Here is an 18408-nt window from a genome sequence, read left to right on the forward strand (position 1 = left end):
GGGCCAGCCATCATGGTGGCGATGTCATTTCTGTGCCGGCCAAACAGGACTGAGTGGCTGCTCATGGTTTTAGAGAGATGCTGTTATGCTAAAGCTTAGGGCTAGGGAGGATCTAATTTCTCTACCTGCAAAATAAAATAAACCAACAAAGGACAAAATAAAAAGCCTGACAAATGGAGGGAAGGAAAAGGTGTGATGAGAATGTAAAAATGAAAGAAACCAACCTTTGTGAGATTCAAACCAAAGCAATGGAGCATGCAAAGAGAAAACTCACAGAAAGCGTCATGCAAAAGGCGACAGAAATTATGTATCTTAAAAAAGAAAATACACAGACAGGAAGAGGTGAGAGAAGCACAGCGTTAAGCTTAGGAATTTGGCCTGCCTTGCTGTACTCTGGTTGCTGATTAAGGAAAGCCCACAGATGTGACACTCAGTTATGTTAAGTTAAATTTCATGCTTTACACCAAAAACATGCAAGAATATCTGTCTGGGACAGGTTAGTACGTGCCCCCTCCCACCCACAGTGGCCGGAGCAGGTGATGTCTCCAGCCCATCTGCCAGGAGCAGGAGCTCCTGGTGTTTCTCCTAGTAGGGATTAAGGTTAGGGTGCCCCATCCCGAGGAAGCTCAGAGCAAGAGAGGGGTTACACGAGGCCAGAGAGGCTTCAGTGCATGGCACATGCATTGGAGGGGTGGCTCAGCACTGCCTCACGGAACAGGCAGTGCATGGGGGTCCCTGTGGGGCTGGTCAGGCTGCCAAGGAGGGGTTGGTGCCTCCCGGGCAGCTCAGGAGGGATGGGCTTGGCAGCAGTCAGGCTTCTCTATCAGCCCTCCTAATAGACAATGCAGGAACTTCCCCAAAATCAGGCATGATGGGGTGGGCAGCATGAAATTCAGAGGGGTTGTCCAAAAAATGCTGTGATGTTTGGCTGCAGAATTCCCCCAGTGGCTCCAATCTCTCCACCCCAGCAGGGTTTGGTGGGGTTACTCCCTTCTACAATAGGACTTTAATCCCTCTGGTTCCCAAGAAACACAAGGGAAATCCCCAGAACAATTAGATTGGAGCAGGCAAAAACCTCCAACCTTTCCAAAAACCCTCTCCAACTTCCAGGTCCAAGTTTGGGTCACTTCTCTCTGCAGCTCAGCCTCTCTGCAGGCTGTCCCCCTCACCATCCCTCCTCGTATCGAGGCACTGTGGCCAACTTCAATCTGATGGTGGATTCAGCATCCAGCTTTTATCCCCAGTCCCTGATTTTTCCAGGCTCCAGGCAAAGGGAGGTCAGACACCTCTACCCCAGGGAAGTGGGACTTAGTTACTCCTCCAGCTCTGCCAAGTGAAAATGGAACTCCTCCAAGCAGGCACTGTCAGCTCGGAGACTCCAGAAATGAATTAATTACTCCTCCTGGGAGATCATGGGCAAGGAAGGCAAGATGTCCCCCTCCCTGGGCTGGCTCCACTGCCTGTGCAACTTCTTCAGGGAAAATTTTCCTGTGAGAAATAAGGATGCAAGGTTTGGCATTGACACTGGGTTTTGCTGCCGTGGGAGTGCAGCGTGCGGCAGCGCGCAGCCACTTTGATCCACAGCCAGTTTGGTCAAGTAGATTTGAGCAGGTCAAAATGCTGCCCCTGCACAGAACAGGACTGTAGACCCCTGAGAGCAGCCAGGAGCTGCCCTGCAGGTGCCACAACTCTCCCCAGGCACGGATGTTCCCAGAGGAAGGGCTGGAAAAAAACCTCCTGTGTTTGGATGAGGGGAGGAAAGGTTTTCCCAAAAACCATCCTGTTTCTTTTGTCAGATCCTCCAAAACTCATTTCAAGGCTTTGCTGAGCAATCTTGTGACAGCAGAAACCACCAAAGTGATCCAAGATAACAGGTCATCCCAGTGCAAATCCCACTCTGGCTGCAGGGAATGTGCCCAGGAGATACATCTGAGTGTCCTGTGTTTGCCTGTGTAATGGGCAGACAAAATCCCCAGCCAGGAACAACTGGTGGGCTATAGGATGCTTGGAAAGCTTGGAGGGCACCCCACTGCCTGAGGGGAGAATCTGGGGCACAGAAAGGGAGAAACAGCTGTTGCAAAGGCAAATACAGTATGGGATGCATCGGAGGTGGACTTCACTGAAGTCCCATCTGTTTGGCTCTGTTTTGCTTTCCCTTGGGAATGCTAACAGGTAATGCTACCTTCTACTCCATCCCAGATCAGAGGTTTCCATAAGCAGATGACTCTGGTAGTGCTACAGAAATAGCCACGTTTGCAAGAAGGTCAAATCTCCGGGAGCTCAGTGGTGGTCACCCAGGATGTCCCCATGAACACCGAAGATGGAAGCCCACCAGGGATCCCTGGGGCACAGGGAAGATGGATCTCCATCTCCTCCCTGCTCTCCTACCTGCAACACGTAGCCCTCCCGGGCGCTCTGCTCCCGGCCCAGAGCCACTTTCAGCTGATCCTGCAGGTGCCGGTTCTGCTCCAGGAGCTCCAGGGCCTCCTTCTGCTTCTGCTCCAGCTGAAGGGACATGAACAGAGACAGCGTCCAGGGAGTGGGCAGGGGATCAGCCATAACGAACAAGTGGCCCGAGGGGACACAGAGCAGAATTAACGGAGCTTTTGATGGCACCGCTGCTCTGCTCTGCTCTGGGACCTGGATTTCATTTTGCCAGGAAAATCCCTCCCCTCTGAAAGAACTTATTTATGCAATAGTGTAATTTGTAAAGCTCACTGCTGCAAAGGATGAACGGCACCAGCTTGTGCCAGGCACGACCCTGGCAAATCCCAGCCCAGTTCAGCTCGGTGATATTCCTGGTTACTCCATAAGAAAAGGTTACCCCTTTCATTCCCACTAATGCACCTTAATCCCAGCTAACAACAACCTTTGTTATCCAGGGCACAGAACTCTTCCAAGTGAGTTGAGTCTCCTCCATTCTTTTCCAAAAATCTTAAGACTATTCGATGTAGGCCCCACAAAAAGGGAACTTTTGTGTTGTGTGCTACAGCTCCTGGCAGTTTATAAATGCAGACACAAGTGTCTATAGCTGCAGAGGCACAGAGGATTAGGAGCTGGAATTTGTACCCATTTTGTCAGAGACAGGCTGGCTACAACCACCACAAATCAGGCTATGTGGGCTGGGAGGGTAAGGAATTACCAGGCCATAAGAACAGCCCCTTCTGCAACTGTGGGAAACTTGAAAGCTACTGGCAGGGCTGAACACGAATAGATTCAGATCTGTGCCCTGCCAGCTCCCCAAGGAACCTATAGCACCCCTACTAGTTGCTATTATGAAGGAGGAATATTTATAGCTATTTTTAAGCCTATATCAGGCTCCCTACAGTCACCCCAGTGGCCTGAAGGCCATTCTGGGAGGCAGCCTGCATCCTAAACACCCCTTTACCTCCTTCTCCAGCAGCGTGGTCAGGTGCTGCTTCGCCAGCCCCTCTTCCCGGTCCTCGGTGTGGGCGAGGTGCAGGGGCGTGATGGGGATCTGCTTCTCCTCCCGCAGCGGGGTGGTCTCCACCTGGTGCCAGCGCTGCTCGATCTCCACGTGGACGTTCTGTGGTTTGATGTCTGCAGGGACAGGCAGGATCCTGTCCACCTCCATCCTCAGCGCCTCTTCTGACCCTGCCCCGTCCACGGCATCGATCATCTCGAAGCGCTTGCGCCGCTCCTCGCGCCGCCGGGCCCGCTCCCGCTCCAGCTCCCCGGGGTCAGCGTCGGCAGCTCCGGCGTCCCTGGGGAAGGCGGCCGAGCCGCTGCTGCTGGAGGAGTCTGCAGCGTTGGCACGCTCCTGCACCAGGGCCTGCTGGATGGGGCGGAATTCAGCCCAGTCAAAGGTCTTGGAGCGTCCTTCTCGTCGGCGCTCCCGGGCACGGCTCCGCTTCTGCTCCGTGTCCAGCTCGGCTTGTTCCGCATCCGGCTTCTCGCTCGGCTTTGGACCGGTCTCGAAGGAAGAGCCTGTTTTGCTTTTCTCTTCCGGCAGCGAGCTGTGAGGACAGAGAGAGGGTGAAGGAAAGCGTCAGTGGGTGCTGGAGACAGCCAGGCGCTGCCATGCATGCCTCCAAGAGCCGGGTGGGAAAGGGCTGCTGGAAGCCCAAGCCAATGCCACGTGGGTGCCCCTGCCCCTCCATCTCCCCTCGGGCGCAGGAGCTGGTGCTGCCCTTGCCCAGGATGTGCTGGTGTGCAAAGCCTTGGTGCAAGCGGCCCCAGCTGCTCCTGGGACACCTGGCACCCGGAGAGTGGCTGATCCCAACCTTGTTCCTCCTCGGCAGCCACACTGGGGCCAGTGACCATGAGCAAGCAGCGACCCACGGCTGAGGCAGCGACCCCAAACTGTGCTGTCAGAGGTTCCAACAGCTCCTCCAGCTCCCAGGCTGTGGGGCTCCATGCACACCCCAGCTGGCATGGCCATAGTCACGTGCTTGTGGGAAAGATGCCACCAATCCCACCAAAGCCAGGCTGGCTTCGGAGCTGTGGGGTGGAGAAGCACAGAGCAGCTCTGAGAGTCATGGGAAACAAGGCTAAGGTTCCCCTTCAGCTTGGAAAAGTATTAATGGGTCCATAACTTCTCCGTGCCACTATCTGCACTGAAGGCACAGACCTCCCTGGGGCACCCAGCCCCACAGGCAGCATGGGCAGCCCCCCTGGCACTGGGCAGCTCCCTGCAATGGGCAGGGGTGAGTGCAGCAAGGAGAGCACATTATTCAACACATCACAGAAATCACTGAAAATGCCAATTTCTCAAGCAAGGAATGATTTTTAGTTCTGAGTTAGAGGGTGGTGGGTTGAGGGGGGAGACATACTCATCAAGCAAGGGAAAGTTAATAGGGGAAGGCAATACCATTTCTAACCTACAGATAATCCATAATGCAGTATTAGCTTATTAAATACGGACATGCCAGCCCTGTAACATGCAGATCGAAATTAAACCAGAAAACAGCAGTATGCTAAGTCTGTGGAGGAAGCCTGTCCCAAGGGAGTAGTGGGCACTTGCTGAACTCTCTTTGCTACCCAAACCTCCAAAAGTTGCCTCCTAAGGCACAGTCCTGCTGCTCAGGCTGACTCCTGGCTCTCCCTCCTTCCAATACAACCACAGCATCCCCAGCCTCCAGCAGGGACTCAACAAGCTTTGTGCAAGATCTGGAAAGCAGCTCACTGGGCCCTTCTCTACAGACTCTGACCCACGGGACCACATGCACAGGGACTACTGTGATCAGCAACAGCAGCAACAGCAGCAGCAGCAGCAGCAGCATCACAGCTTCTCCCACCTGAGAAACACACCCCAGCCCCCAGCCAAGAACCTCATGGATGTGCATATGCCCAAAACAAAGGATGGAGCAGAAGACGTGGCTCTGTGTGGGCTAGTATCTTCCGATGCACTGTCATCCAGCAGCAAACCACAGGCTCAGTAGAGCTGGGTTTTGAGAGACTCTGGCAGTTACAGGCTAAAACCAGCTCAGAGATAATTCCTTCTTCTGTGCTGTCACTTGCAGCTAATAAAATAAACCCAGAAGGCACGACGATGAAATGTCACTGCTCCTCACCCATGATACTGCACGACTCCAAAGCCAGGCTCTCAATCTGGAGTCAGTTAGTGATTACAGCTGCATTTTAAAGTAAAGCAGAGATGAGAATGAGTCTTAAAATGGAGAGGAGTGTTAGGAAAGAAATTGGGGTCCTGAGGCCTGCATATGGTGCTGGGACACAGATATTTTGTTGCTCTAAATCTCACGTGGAAGAACCTTGGCATTTCTAGAGGTGACATCTCTCACCAGAGCTCATTTCTCCTCTGCTGCTTTCCAAAGGGCAGGGGATGTGGGTCAGGGAGCAGAGGGATGGCTGCTGGGAACGAAGTGAAGACACTCAGGAGGTTGACCCAAAGTTTCTCATTTCATCTCCTGCAAGTGCCCCACGGCTATTAATTCTGCTCAATCATTTCACATCTCCTCCATCACAGAGAAATTAATTCATATCACACAGGAAGGGGGTGATCTTTGCCTTCCAATGGTATTCATAGGTTAAAATAATAAAGCTTTTTTTAATAGGGCTGGGAGTGGTGCAAGCTGCAAGCTGAGCACGCTGTGGCAAGAAGAGCACAAAGGTTGCAGGGGACTGGGGTGCACTGGGGAACCCAGCCTCACAAGGGCTGGGAGCTCAACATGGATCCAGTTCTGAAGCAGCCACTTTCGTTCATGGGGGTATCTTCTATTTGCCCCATCATCATTAGCAGACTGTAATTAGCAGTGCCTCTGCAGATTGCAGGGCACTGCTGAGGGCAGGGAGCAGTGCAGCATCTGCTGCCCATGCCGGGCGCTGACACATGCAGCACTGTAAACCATCATTAGGGCTCAAGAAACCAAGACAAGGAGTGTTTGGCTGGGTGGAGCCACGGCAGCAGGTTAATGAGACACATCTGAGGGCTGCAGGAGTGTGTGGGACCATCCCTGGAGGTGGGTGAGCACTGCTGCCCTCCTGACACACTGAGCACAACACCCCACCACTGTGCCAACACCCAGCACCCCTCCATGCTGAGCCTTGGGCAGTTTGTCCTTCCAGCAGCCCCCTTCACCCTCTGCTTCCCTGGTGCAGAATGCAACGGCATCCCAAAGCCAGGTGGGATGGGCTGGGATACCCCACACTGCTGCAAAGGGCTGCCAGGCAGGCACCAGTGAACACAGCCCTGCTGCACACACAGAGCAGGACTCCAGCAACGTGACTAACCCACGGCACCAGCTGGGTGGGAAACCACAGAAGCACACACACATCATTCCCTTTTCCCAGCTCAGGATTGGCTCACAGTCTGTTTGTGCAGTGGAACAAGTTACTGCCCAACAGGGACCTGCGCCTGGACCCTCTCAGAGGGAAAGCCAAGTGAAACCACTCTGTGTGGGCTTGGAGCAGGTGCAGACAGTGAGCACAGGGCTATCGTGCTGCAGTAACCTGTGAGCAACCATAAATACATCTGGCTCTTTAAAGGCAGAGAGGTCCCCTCAAATTTCCTTGGTCTTCATCTTCGTATCTAGTCACATCGGAAGATACCAGTGTGGGGAAATCAAGGGTCAAGACCAGGTTGCTTCTTCCCTTCTCTCTGGTTTTTATTTAAAGGAAAAAAAAAAAAAAGGAAGGGGGGAAGAAAAGAAAGAAAAATAAATGGAAACTGCAGGACTTTCCATCCGAGGTGCAGAAAAGGAGGAGCATGCAGTGAATCACAAGATATACAAACCACAGAACGTTAATACAGGAGAGAACACAGTTTTCCAACCTGGGCTTCAGCACGGATAGTTTCAAAGAGAAGTTTTTCCTGGGATTGCATGGAAATCAAACATATACAGGAGTGAGGAGAAAGGCGGCTTCCATGAGACCCCTGTGATATCCACCAGAGCTCGGGCACGGCTGGGAAAACAATGGCTGAGGGCTAAGCAGGATGGGGAAGGAGAAGCTCGAGCACCTCCAGGTCAACAGCACTGGGTGAGAAGAGCCATTCCATCAACACAGGAACAAACCTGGCAAAAACCTGCTGGCTGCAGCTACAGTAAGGACAGGAGATGGAGTTAGTGGTGTAGCTGTGTCCACACAGCCTGTAAGAAGTGGCCTGTATGAGTGTGGCCAGCACAGACAGCTGTGAGGAGGCCAAACACCCTGAACACGCAGCCAGAAGCGCCCACAGAAGGTACTCTGTGATGCAGGAGGTCCCCTTCCTCTGGCACTGACGCAGGAGGAGACACCAGCATTACTACAGCTTAAGGGGGACAAGCTGCAGCAGCTTTCTGCAAGATCAGAAGAGGAGGGAAGATGATTTCCTGGCTGGAGTTTAAAATAGATCAGAGCCAAACGGTTTCTAAACTGAACCCTGAGCTCCTGCTGCTGTGACCCATGGAGGGGCTGGGCAGCTCGTGCTGAACAGTAGCCAGAGGAAAGGGTGAACCCAGCACAACTGAATCCAAGTGGTTTCACAATACCTGGTGGGAATCCAGAGGAGCCTTGATATAGGAACAGTGTTTCATATTCCTACACACAAATTAAAACCACATTTTCAACCCTCTTTGAAATCTGCACGTGTAAGAATAACTCGGCATATCAGCGTCCCCACAACGCGTATCCAAATTAAGCTCAGAGAGATGTGAGAAAAAGCTGCAGCTTCCAGGAACAGACAGGCTCAGAAAGAGGAAAGAAAAGGGATGAGGGATGAGTTACTCCTGCACAGCAAACCACAGAGCTGCAAGGGCTGCTACAGCCCCCCTTACCTTGTTACATCAGGAGCAGTGGTGGGGCGAACGTGTTTCATGATGGTCTGGATCCAGTTGCGGCGGATGCCCGATGTCATGGCAGAGAGGGTGAACTCCCCTTCCTTTGTCTACAGAGAGAGAAAGAACAGCTCAGAGCAGGTGATTGCACCCACCACAGCAGCTTCCCAACTCCCCAAGACGACCCTGCACCCATTCCCAAGCCCCCAGTGCTAGGGCACTGCTTGCTGGCCACACAGAGGTCAAACCCAGCCCCTCTGTCCCCCAGCACACTCCCAGTGGGAACTGGCATTTCCCAGCAATCAGGATGATTCTGCCATAGGTGAGACTCTAAGGCTGTGACAAAATCTTCACTTTCCCCCTTCCTTTTCTGACAGTCAAAAAACTGGCTCTCAAACCCAAGGCACAGCTCTCTGGAGCACTGTGGGGGGATGCTGAGTGGCCTCTCTTGGGTGTCTGGGGAGATGTTCCCCTTGTCATGGACAAGCATCCCCATCAGCTGTCCTGCAGCTGGACTCTTCCTCCTCCCCACATTTCCCTTACGTGGATCTGGAAGCCGTAATTCCGCTGAACTGGGTACTCAGTGACATCATAGCACGTGGATAAATCGATTTCTCCATCCAGGTCAGCTGCCTGCAGAGGGAAGAGGTAAAATAAACAACAAAGCTTTGCAGCCCCAAAGTATGGTGGGTTTGGAGGAAGGCACAGCAGGCCCCTGAGAAGCACAAAGCCCTGAAGGGGCTTCCAGGACTTTGGCATCTGGGAATGGGGGCACTGAGGGAGGCAGTGACCTGCCCAGGATCCTTCTGGGAGCACCAGGAGCTGCCCTGTAATGGGCTGAACACTGACAGAAGACACTCACCTCCTCTGCCACTGAATCCCGGTAGTATCTCAGGCTCTGGTCAGTCAGCACAAACCAGTGCTTCTTCCACTAGGAAACAACAAAGATGGAGCAGTTACAATCCTGCTCCTTCCCTACCACCACAATCACAGCTGCTTGTCACAGGTCAACCATCAGAGCCGGCCTACAAGAGGCAGCTCAATGCCTGTCCCTGCCAGCTCCACACATGGCTTCATCAAGGCCACTCCATGGGAAAGGGGAACCCAAACAGGCAGCAGTGCAAGGGACAGTGATGGTTTGCTGCCACCCTACACAGCACCAGATGCTGCACGTGACAGTGACACCACGAGAGCCACGGGGCAGTGGCAGCCTCCCCATTAGCTCCACTGCAAGATGAGGCTTTTAGGGACTGCACTTAAAGCCTTTTTAGCACAAAAAAAAGTACTAAGACATTCATATTTTATCTACAGTACCTAGAAATTGAGTTGGGAGTCTATTCCTAGCCCTTGCTCTATACAAATCTGCCTCCTGAATGCTTCCAGCACAGGCTCACCCAAGGCAGCTTTCAGTCAATAAAGCACTTGCTCCAGCTGCCAATTCCCCTTTGGCTGTCTATGGATGTGTCCTTGGACCCAGGGGTACCCACAGCAGAGCCTGGGCCAGCCCCAGCCACAGGCAAACTGCCCTCATTTTCCCTGAGAGCTGAGTAGGAGGGAAGGAGATGCAGGGAAGGGGTGGTTTGCAAACAGCCAGGGCCATCCACGCTGTCCTGGCATCAGTGCCCAATCCCAAGGCTCCAATAGGGCAGAACATCCTGCATCCCTTTGGGAACTGGCAGCAGGGAAGTGGCACCAGCTGCTTCCCTCAGAGCCATTTATTTATTTGTTTTTTTATTGCCATTTCCCTGGCACTCAGGAGACTTTACCTGAGCCTCATTTCTGACACAAAAGAGGTCGCTGGGTCGCAAGGGAGACGAGAGTAATAAATAGGGAACAGGAACATGAAACCAGTGCTGCCATCCAAGCTGCCCTGGCTCCCTAGAAACCCACAATATGATATCCACCTTTGAAACCTCCCAGGACAGAGCAACAGCAATTCCCCCTTCGAGAGAAGCCCAATACTGATCTACCCAGGACACTGGGGCTCCATCAGCACCGAGAGGTGCTCCATATGCAGCCAACACAGGATGTTAGAGTGAGCTGCCAGAAACAGGACTGACCACAGCACCAAACACTGTCATGAAGGGCAGAGCTTTCTCCTGACTCACCTGCCCATCCTCATACTGCTTTGTCAACCAGCCCTTCTTGAAGTTCAGCAGGTCGGGCTGGAAGAAAGGAGAGAGGGATCAGGAGAGGGAAGAAATGTCTGTGCCCAGAAGGCAACAGCAGTGAGTTGATAAAACCCAGCAGAGCAATGAAAGAGACAAAACCCAGTTAAATTCATAGAATCATAGAATAGTTTGGGTTGGAAGGGCCTTTTAAAGGTCATCAACCCCAAGCTGAATCATTACACTGCATGGTGGCTAAATGTTTGCTCCCAGGAGGAATGGAGACCTCTGCTCAGTTGATTCAGGCTGTTCCCTTCCTACCATTTCTCCTGCAATTTCCTACTGCTACACCAGCATTGCAGAGAAAGGATAAACAAGGAATTAGCAAGACTTCAGGCAGTTTCACCCTCTATTATATATCATGAAAGAAAAACGATGTGCTATTGATGCAAGGCTGCAGGGTTCAAAACAGGCTGAGTTCCCAAGGCTGGAAATACAGGGAATCTGAGCCCTGCACCACCCAAATGACACCTGCTTTTCCCTCCAACGTGGGTGCATGGGGATGTTGAATTCCTGAAGAAAGCAAGCAGGACAGCGTGGGATAACTGCTGCCAGCCCCTCCTCCCAGCCCTGCCTGTGTGCAGGGAAGGATGTGGTGGAAATGCTTTCACTCCCCTGAGGCTGAGCTCCTCCAGCTGCTCCACGTGCTGCAGAGTGGAAGAGGAAAACACAGCAGTGTGTGAAATCCAGCTGCAGCATCTGAAATGGGCTACAGCAAGGGCAGCAGTGGAAATTGGGTCTGGGAGCCTGTTCAATCAAACCTGTGGGGCAGCACATCCCATACTTGAGTGATCCTGTGGTGGTGGGAACCCAGTCCTGCACCACAAAAACACAGGGGAGAGTAAAGTATTGCATTATAGAATATTTTGGGTTGGAATGAACAGTAAAATCATCCAGTTCCAACCCCCTGCCATGGGCAGGGACACCTTCCACTATCCCAGATTGCTCCAAACCCCATCCAACCTGGCCTTGAACATTTCCAGAGATGTGGCAGCCACAGCTTCTCTGGGTAACCTGTGCCAGTGCTTCACCACCCTCACAGGGAAGAATTCCTTCCTAATATCTAATCTAAACCTGCATGACTTTCTTCCCTTCACTAGATAATGTGCATTGCCACTTCATATGCACTTCTTGACTTTTTATTCCCACCAGGAATTTAAAAATCACTCTTGTGGCTGCACAAGTCTACAGGAAAAGCTCCAGAAACACCAAGCTACTGCATTTTTCTGATAAGTCCTTGAACAGAAGCTGTCCATCCACAAAAAATGCAACTTGTATTTACAGTAGCTCTGTAATCTATTTGAGAGATTAGCAAGTGTATTTATTTTGTCCCTACAGAAGGGTGGTGAGGGAGAGGAGAGTACTTTGTGTTTATTCTGTACTGCGTGCCTCCAGGTCTGGTGAGCATTTGAAATATGCAAAGGGAGGAAAGCTCAGGAGGGAAGGTTCAGCCCTTCCTTGCAGCCTTCATCCCACTCACACCCACTTCCAACTGCATAAACATCAAGGAAATGGCACTAGAAAACTGGGACATGTGTTTGCTGAGCCTGGTCTGTGTCCCTGCCTCTGGCAGGGGAGCTGGAACAAGATGATCTTTAAGGTCCCTTCCATCCCAAACCATTCTGGGATTCTGTGGTCCTATGAAAATACCACAGTCATGACACAGCAGCTGGTCCAAGTCCAGAAACTGGACTGACTCTCTGCTGAGTTGGAAATGCCCTGATGCAGCCTCTGCTGGGGGACACCATGGGGCAAAGAGGGGCTCTGGCCAGGTGAGGTGACCCCAGAACTTCTAGGGTTACCTACAGCACGAGTGCCTGACACATCACACAAAGCATGGAGGAAATGGGGTATTCCAGGGGAAAATAACCAGAGCAGGGTCTGCTTCCCAAGCTGCTGCTGTAGTCTAAGGAAAAGTGTTCCTCACAAGACTCTCAGTTTTAATTTCTGCAACAGGCAAAAAGTCTGGCACTTTTCCAGCTGGGCCCCTGAGGCTTTCAGCATTGGTCACCCCTGATTCAGGTCCCTGAACCTGCTCCAAGTCTGAGTGTATCCCATGCCCCATGTGCTGGCTGTGAGGAAAGCAGCAACAGTCCAGTGTTTGTGGCACCTGCTGGGAAGGGCCTCTCATGTCCTTCCCCAAGGCAGGGGACACCCCCCTGGTGGCTCACCGTCATAGAGGACTCCGTGGACCTTCTGTCCAGTGACTTTGCCCTGCGGTGTGGGGACAGAGGTGACGCAGACACGTCCAGGATGGAGCCCACGGCTGCTCCTTCACAAGTGAAGTCCTGTGTGAACAGCATTAGCCCAGATCAGTGCAGGAACTAGGACAGAGTCCTGCTCTCTTGGCTCATGGCATAAAAATCTGCTTTATTTAAGGGGCATCTCAGGCTCAGAACAAGTGTCATTTCCTTAGCAATACATTTTTTGTCCTTTCAGGCATTAATTTGTTCTCATTATACCCAAGCAAATCTGGGACTCTCAAACATGTTTCTTTTGTTACTTCACCCTATCCTGATGTATCCTGCCATGCCAGATCTGAAGTTTCCCTTTGTATAATGAAGAAAGAAGAGACAGCCTGATTTTCCACTCCAATCTCCCTGGGCCAAGGGAGCAGAGCAGGAAAAGTCGCACACACTGAGCACACACAGCGGTTCAGCTCCTGCAGTACTCCAAATCCACATCCAGGGACAAGCCCTGCAGCTAAACCCTCTATATCCTGGGCTGCAGAACTCCAGGTTTTATCTTCCAGGATTGCTTGGCTGAGGATCTTACCCGTTTCCTTGGGAAAACCCTCTTCTCACTCCTGCCCTGCCGCGTCTCGCTGGACAGGGCGGCGCCGCCCGGCGCGCTCGTTTCCATGTGCTCTGCATTCTCAATATCCAGTGCCTCGAATTTCTCAATCACCTGGGATCTCCTGCAAAACAGGGACAAAAGGGAAACCAGAGATGCTTTAAACACAAGAGCAGCAACTGGGTGGAGCTGTACAACCCCACAGGTTTAAGGTCGCAGAATTGCTCGACCCAGAGTTCATGCACACCTGGCTTGCGGTCACTGTTTCTCTGTGAGCTCTGACATGGCCAAATCCAGGGTAAAAACCCTGATCTGACATCATTTTACCCACAAAGTGGGGAAAAACCTCACATTATTCAGGTCTGCACCTAGCAGCTCCTTCAGCAACTAGAAACCCCTCACAAAATTTTTATCTGTGACTTTTACAACCCTTTGGGGGATTATGGAGCAGCTTTGGCTTAAGCTTTGCCTCTACTCTCTAGCACTGGGGTTCTCAATTGCACCCCAGACCCGTGACACATCACACCAAGCTGGGGTGCAGAGGTAATGAGTGGCTCTGGGTCTCCCAGTCTGTTCACTGCAACAGGAACCCTCTAAAAACTCAGCCCCACACGGGGAACAACCACAGGACTGCATGGAACAAGGGATGTCCATGATTCTGGCTCACAGGATGCACCTGCTGAAAGGACCTGAGGAGATAAGGAGCACCCTGTACCATGGCAGGGAACTCCCTGCAGAACCTGGGGCCTTTCCCTCCTCTTAACTGGGCTGAAAATCCAGTTGAACATCAGGGAGCACGACCTGGGCTCTCAGACACTGCCTTGGTGGCCCATGGCACTTATGTCTCTGAGAATGGAGAACTATGAAGAAATGTGGATGGAGCAGGAGCCAACCCTGGATCAAACCCAAATGGGATTCTCTTAAGGACAAGCAAACAGGTGGAATTAGAAGTGCTGTTTCAGCATGAGAAGCTGCTTGCTGACCCACAGGAGAGGAATTTCCAAAGAACCTGCTCATGTCCATTTTTGCATTTCCAGGCGTTCAGGAAAGTATCAGCCTCAGGTCTTCAATCACAAACTGGGAATATAAAGCAATAACCCACCACCAGCACATGCCAGCTGTGCTCCAAGCTGTGAGGCTTAAAGTTCCATTTCAAACCTCCCCAAAAATCTCTGTCCAGGTGGTTTCTTGACACAAAATTTGGACCCACATGTGCCACATCTAAACTTGAGGCTGCTTGCTCTGTATGAGCCTCTGATGTGCATGAAAATCACAATGGCAACCACATGAGGGATAACAGGTTATCCAAAATAAAAACATTTTTAACACTTTCCACAAAGAGGAACAGCAGGTTAAGGGTTCAAATACCATGAGATGTTCAGTTTTCAACCAATATTCTATAAATGAGACAACCAGTCTGAGCACATCCCATCTCCTGAGGGGCTGGGGCCCCCCACTGCTGCTCAGAGCCAGGCTGCCAGGACACAACCAAAGAGGAAGGGACAAAATTGGTGGGGAAGACGTTGCTTTGTAAATTTAAAGATCTTTGATGCTTTTAGGGGACATCTGTTCAGCCCCTGCTGCCTCCCAGTTTGCAAACTGGGAGTGGGTAGATCCCAGGCTCGTACAGAGCTCCCGATTTCCCTGGGATGTTCTGCTCATGAGATGCCTGACACAGGCCAGGCTGTGGAGCATAAATCCATGTTCTGGGTTCACTGACAGACAGGGAACTGTTTTGGAGTCACATTCTTTTAACCCTTTTTATACTGGCCCAGCCTTCTCTGAGTCTCAGTTCAGGAGGGAGGAAAAGGTCCATGAATTAACACTGTCTGTGCCCTATTAGGTGAAGGTCTGAAGAAAAACAAATCAAGAGGAAAAAAAAAAAAAAGAACAAAAACCCAACCAAAAAAAACCCATAAAAACAAAATCAAAAGCAGGTTGATTTCTCATGAAAGGGGCTGCACCACCAGGTTGTTCTACGGCTTGAGATTGAGATGAGATGGTAGCGAAGCAGGCGAAGTAAAGGTGGACACGTCACACAGCAACACAGCAGGAGAAGGTGGAGAGCAACAAGACCTGGAAGAAAACAAGGCTGGAAAATGAATGAACAGAAGAGGAAATTATATATCTGCATCTACATACAAAACAAAATCAAAATCATTCCAGTCATTCATCATTGAAAAAAGGAGGAGAAAAATAAATCACGGCAACCAAATCACAGCCCCAAGGGTTAATATCATCCAGATTACAGGAAAGAATCTTTTTTTTTTTTTTTTTTTTCCCATTAGATCAACATTTCAGAGAGGTTACTGCCAGAGATCCTGGAGGGATGGGGAAGGAAGGGCTCTCCTCCCCTCCCCACGTGTTGGATTGAGCTGCTCCCTCTGCACAGCAGCTCTGGGTGGACAAAACAAGGCTGGGACAGGTATGAAGAAGCTTTTTAAAAGCTGCGGTGCCATTTAGTGCTTTTCAACTACAAAAGCTCATCCCAAGGAATTCCTTGGCCATGCAGGCTGTTAATCTTTTCCAGGCCACTAAACCCAGGCTGCAGATCTCAGCTGTTAGTGGAGGGGGTGTGCTGTGGGAAGGAAAGCTCAAAAGACCAGGACGAGCTGTCATTAAAGTGATTTTCTTTGATTGGAAGAAAGGCCTTTATTTTTATTGGATTCATTCATTATTTAGCATCAAGAAAGATAGTGAGTGTCAGGAAAAGAAAGAGGCATTTCCCAAGAGGTCCACCAGAATGATGAGGATAGTTTTACAAGGGAAAAAAACCTGTATTTGGGAGAGCAGGAGCTCCTCTGTATAGGGAAAAGCAGAATTCAGAGCAGAGCTTTACACCTCAAGAAACTCCAGAGAAGGAATTTGAGCAAGAAAAGTCTTTTAAGCAATTTCAGGCAATTCTGCTGTTAATTGATGCTAGAAATACACCTCAGCCCCTGACCACACTCCTCCAGCAGATGTGGCTGACACCACAGTGAACTCTTGCCAGTGTGAGAAGAACATCAGGTCAACTGGGAAAGCTGTGGTTTTACAGGCTGCACCCTGGAATTGTGCACAAAACCCCAAGTTTGTCAAACAGAAATCCTGAGATGTGCAGGAATTTATCCCTGCAGCTGCAGAGTCCCTCTGAGATATGGAGACTGCTGTCTAAAGACATTCCTGCAGCTCTTTTCAGCTGTGATTTTTGTGTGCAACACCTCCAGATTCATCCATGGGGTTTCCAAAGAGCTGCCCCTGCCCTTCTGCCCTAGGGATGGGTCTCAGAGGGGAGACTGGAGATGGCTCCACCTCTCTGGCCTCAATCCCTGTCCCCCAGCCCAGTGTGACATCCTGGTGGGTGCTGCAGCCCTGTCCTGCCACGTGCCAGCAGAGGGAACTCGCACTCTGCTGCTCTGCCAAAACCATGGAGATTATCTCCTCTTTCCTGGTTCTGAGTGGCTGCAAGCTCAGACGTCTGCATGGAGGCAGAGTCAGGTGTAAGTGGTCAGCACAGAAAATTCCTGGCCTTAAATCATGTAATATTTCTTGTGATAAGGAAGCAGGATGAGAAGCCTTGGCAAATGTTTTTATCTGGAGCAAAGCCTGCAGGTGTGGCACTCAGGATGCAACACTGGGTACCTGAAATAATTATTTTCCATCCACAGCTCTGACACTTGCACTGATTTACACACCAAAAAAATGGGAGGAAGAGCTGAAAATACCAACAGAATCTGAGTGAGTTCATTTGGCTGCACTGAAGGGCAGATCTGCACGATGCTTGGCTGGTGCCTTTAGGGTTGGCATGGGACAGGTGTTCCCAGACATGTTAGTGGGTTACTGAGAAGGATTATTACAAATGGTGTTAAACCAGGGGGAAAAGCCAACCCCACAGCATGGAAATGAGTTATTGTATCTGCCCAGCCTCAAACAGCACAGTCTGAGCTCGGAGGAGAAAAATGAGAGGGACACAGGGACTAAGTAAACTCAAGTTAAAAAGCAGCCAAGCCAAGCTGAGTAGGGTGCTGGGGAATGTTAATTCTCTGGTGCAACACTGGACAGTGTCTGTGTGCCCTGTTGAGTCCACTGAGCTCCAACATGGCTGTCCCAGCTCCAGGACACAGGGCCTCTCCACCCACACGGCCAATTCCCAGGCTACCAGAGGAGAAAACAAACGTGCCCATCCCTGAACACCCACTGAGCCATCCCTGCTCATGGCACATTCCTCCAGCACTGTGGGCTGTGATCCATGGCCAAACCCTCTGGCAGGTAGGGACCCCTTCCCCTTCTCTCTGCCATCACCCCCCTCCCAAAAGCTGGACCAGGTTCAGCCCCGTGGGCAGCAAGACCCCAGTGCCTGGTGCAGCTCCTGCTCCTCTCTCTGCACCCGTTCTGCTCTGATAAAAGCCCTGGGCTGATGCAGGGGAATTGCTGCCAATACTGATAAAGCAAAAATACTGTTAACAGCCCGAGCCAGGCTGGGAAAAACAGAGTTTCCCTGGGAAAAGGCACACACCAGCAGGCAATGAGTGGGGCTGACATTAAAAAAGGACAGACTCTGGCAGCAATGTCCTCTCCCAGGCCGTGTTATCTGTTATAATTCTGCTCCTCAGTTCCATGCAGGATGATCCCAGTGCTGCAGGACACCCATAGCAAGGGACTCTTGGCAGTGGAGGAATACACTGCTCTGCCAGGCTGGGGACAGGCACTGGCCAGGGCATCCTGTGCAAACAAATGCACCAGGGACACAATGTCACAGGCAGCACCAGCTCAGCCTGAAAACCAGAGCCACCAGCCTTTTCTCAGCCCTGTCCCTGGCCAGGATGGCCAAGGTGGTATCCTCCTCCTCCATCCTGGGGAAAAGCCAATTCCCAAGGCAGACAAAGCCAAACCCAAGCTTTCCTCGTTTATTCCCAGTCCAGCACTCCCTGCACACATTCTGGGCCAGGTTTGGGATCGTCCTGCCGACTGATGGCACCAGCACAAGGCTGTGCTGCACATCCCAGACCTGCTCCCAGCTCTAGGAAGCCAGTCTGGAAAACAGTGCTTGAGGGGCTGGGAAGGAGCAGAGGAGAAGCTCCTACTGAAACCGTGCGAGAGAGAACATGCCCGGAGGAGAAGCAGGGCAGCAAAATCAGACTGGCAGGCAGCCCTCTCGCCCAGGGCCTGTCTCCCAGTTTGCTCCACTGCCCTCACTGCATAATGTGTCTCTCCCAGGGCGAGTGGAGCCCATC

General features: G+C 51.5%; 1 protein-coding gene across 1 annotated transcript in view; it reads right to left on the reverse strand.

The window, feature by feature from the left end:
• The window catches only part of MPRIP (myosin phosphatase Rho interacting protein), a 72615-nt gene that overhangs the window by 16239 nt on the left and 37968 nt on the right, over positions 1-18408 (reverse strand). Inside the window, 8 exon segments of the mRNA XM_036392390.2 lie at positions 2389-2505; positions 3389-3977; positions 8235-8344; positions 8778-8867; positions 9097-9165; positions 10343-10399; positions 12574-12690; positions 13178-13319. Of these exon segments, the coding sequence (XP_036248283.1) occupies positions 2389-2505; positions 3389-3977; positions 8235-8344; positions 8778-8867; positions 9097-9165; positions 10343-10399; positions 12574-12690; positions 13178-13319 (1291 nt within the window).

This window comes from Molothrus ater, chromosome 16 (genome assembly GCF_012460135.2).
Source record: "Molothrus ater isolate BHLD 08-10-18 breed brown headed cowbird chromosome 16, BPBGC_Mater_1.1, whole genome shotgun sequence".
NCBI lineage: Eukaryota > Metazoa > Chordata > Aves > Passeriformes > Icteridae > Molothrus > Molothrus ater.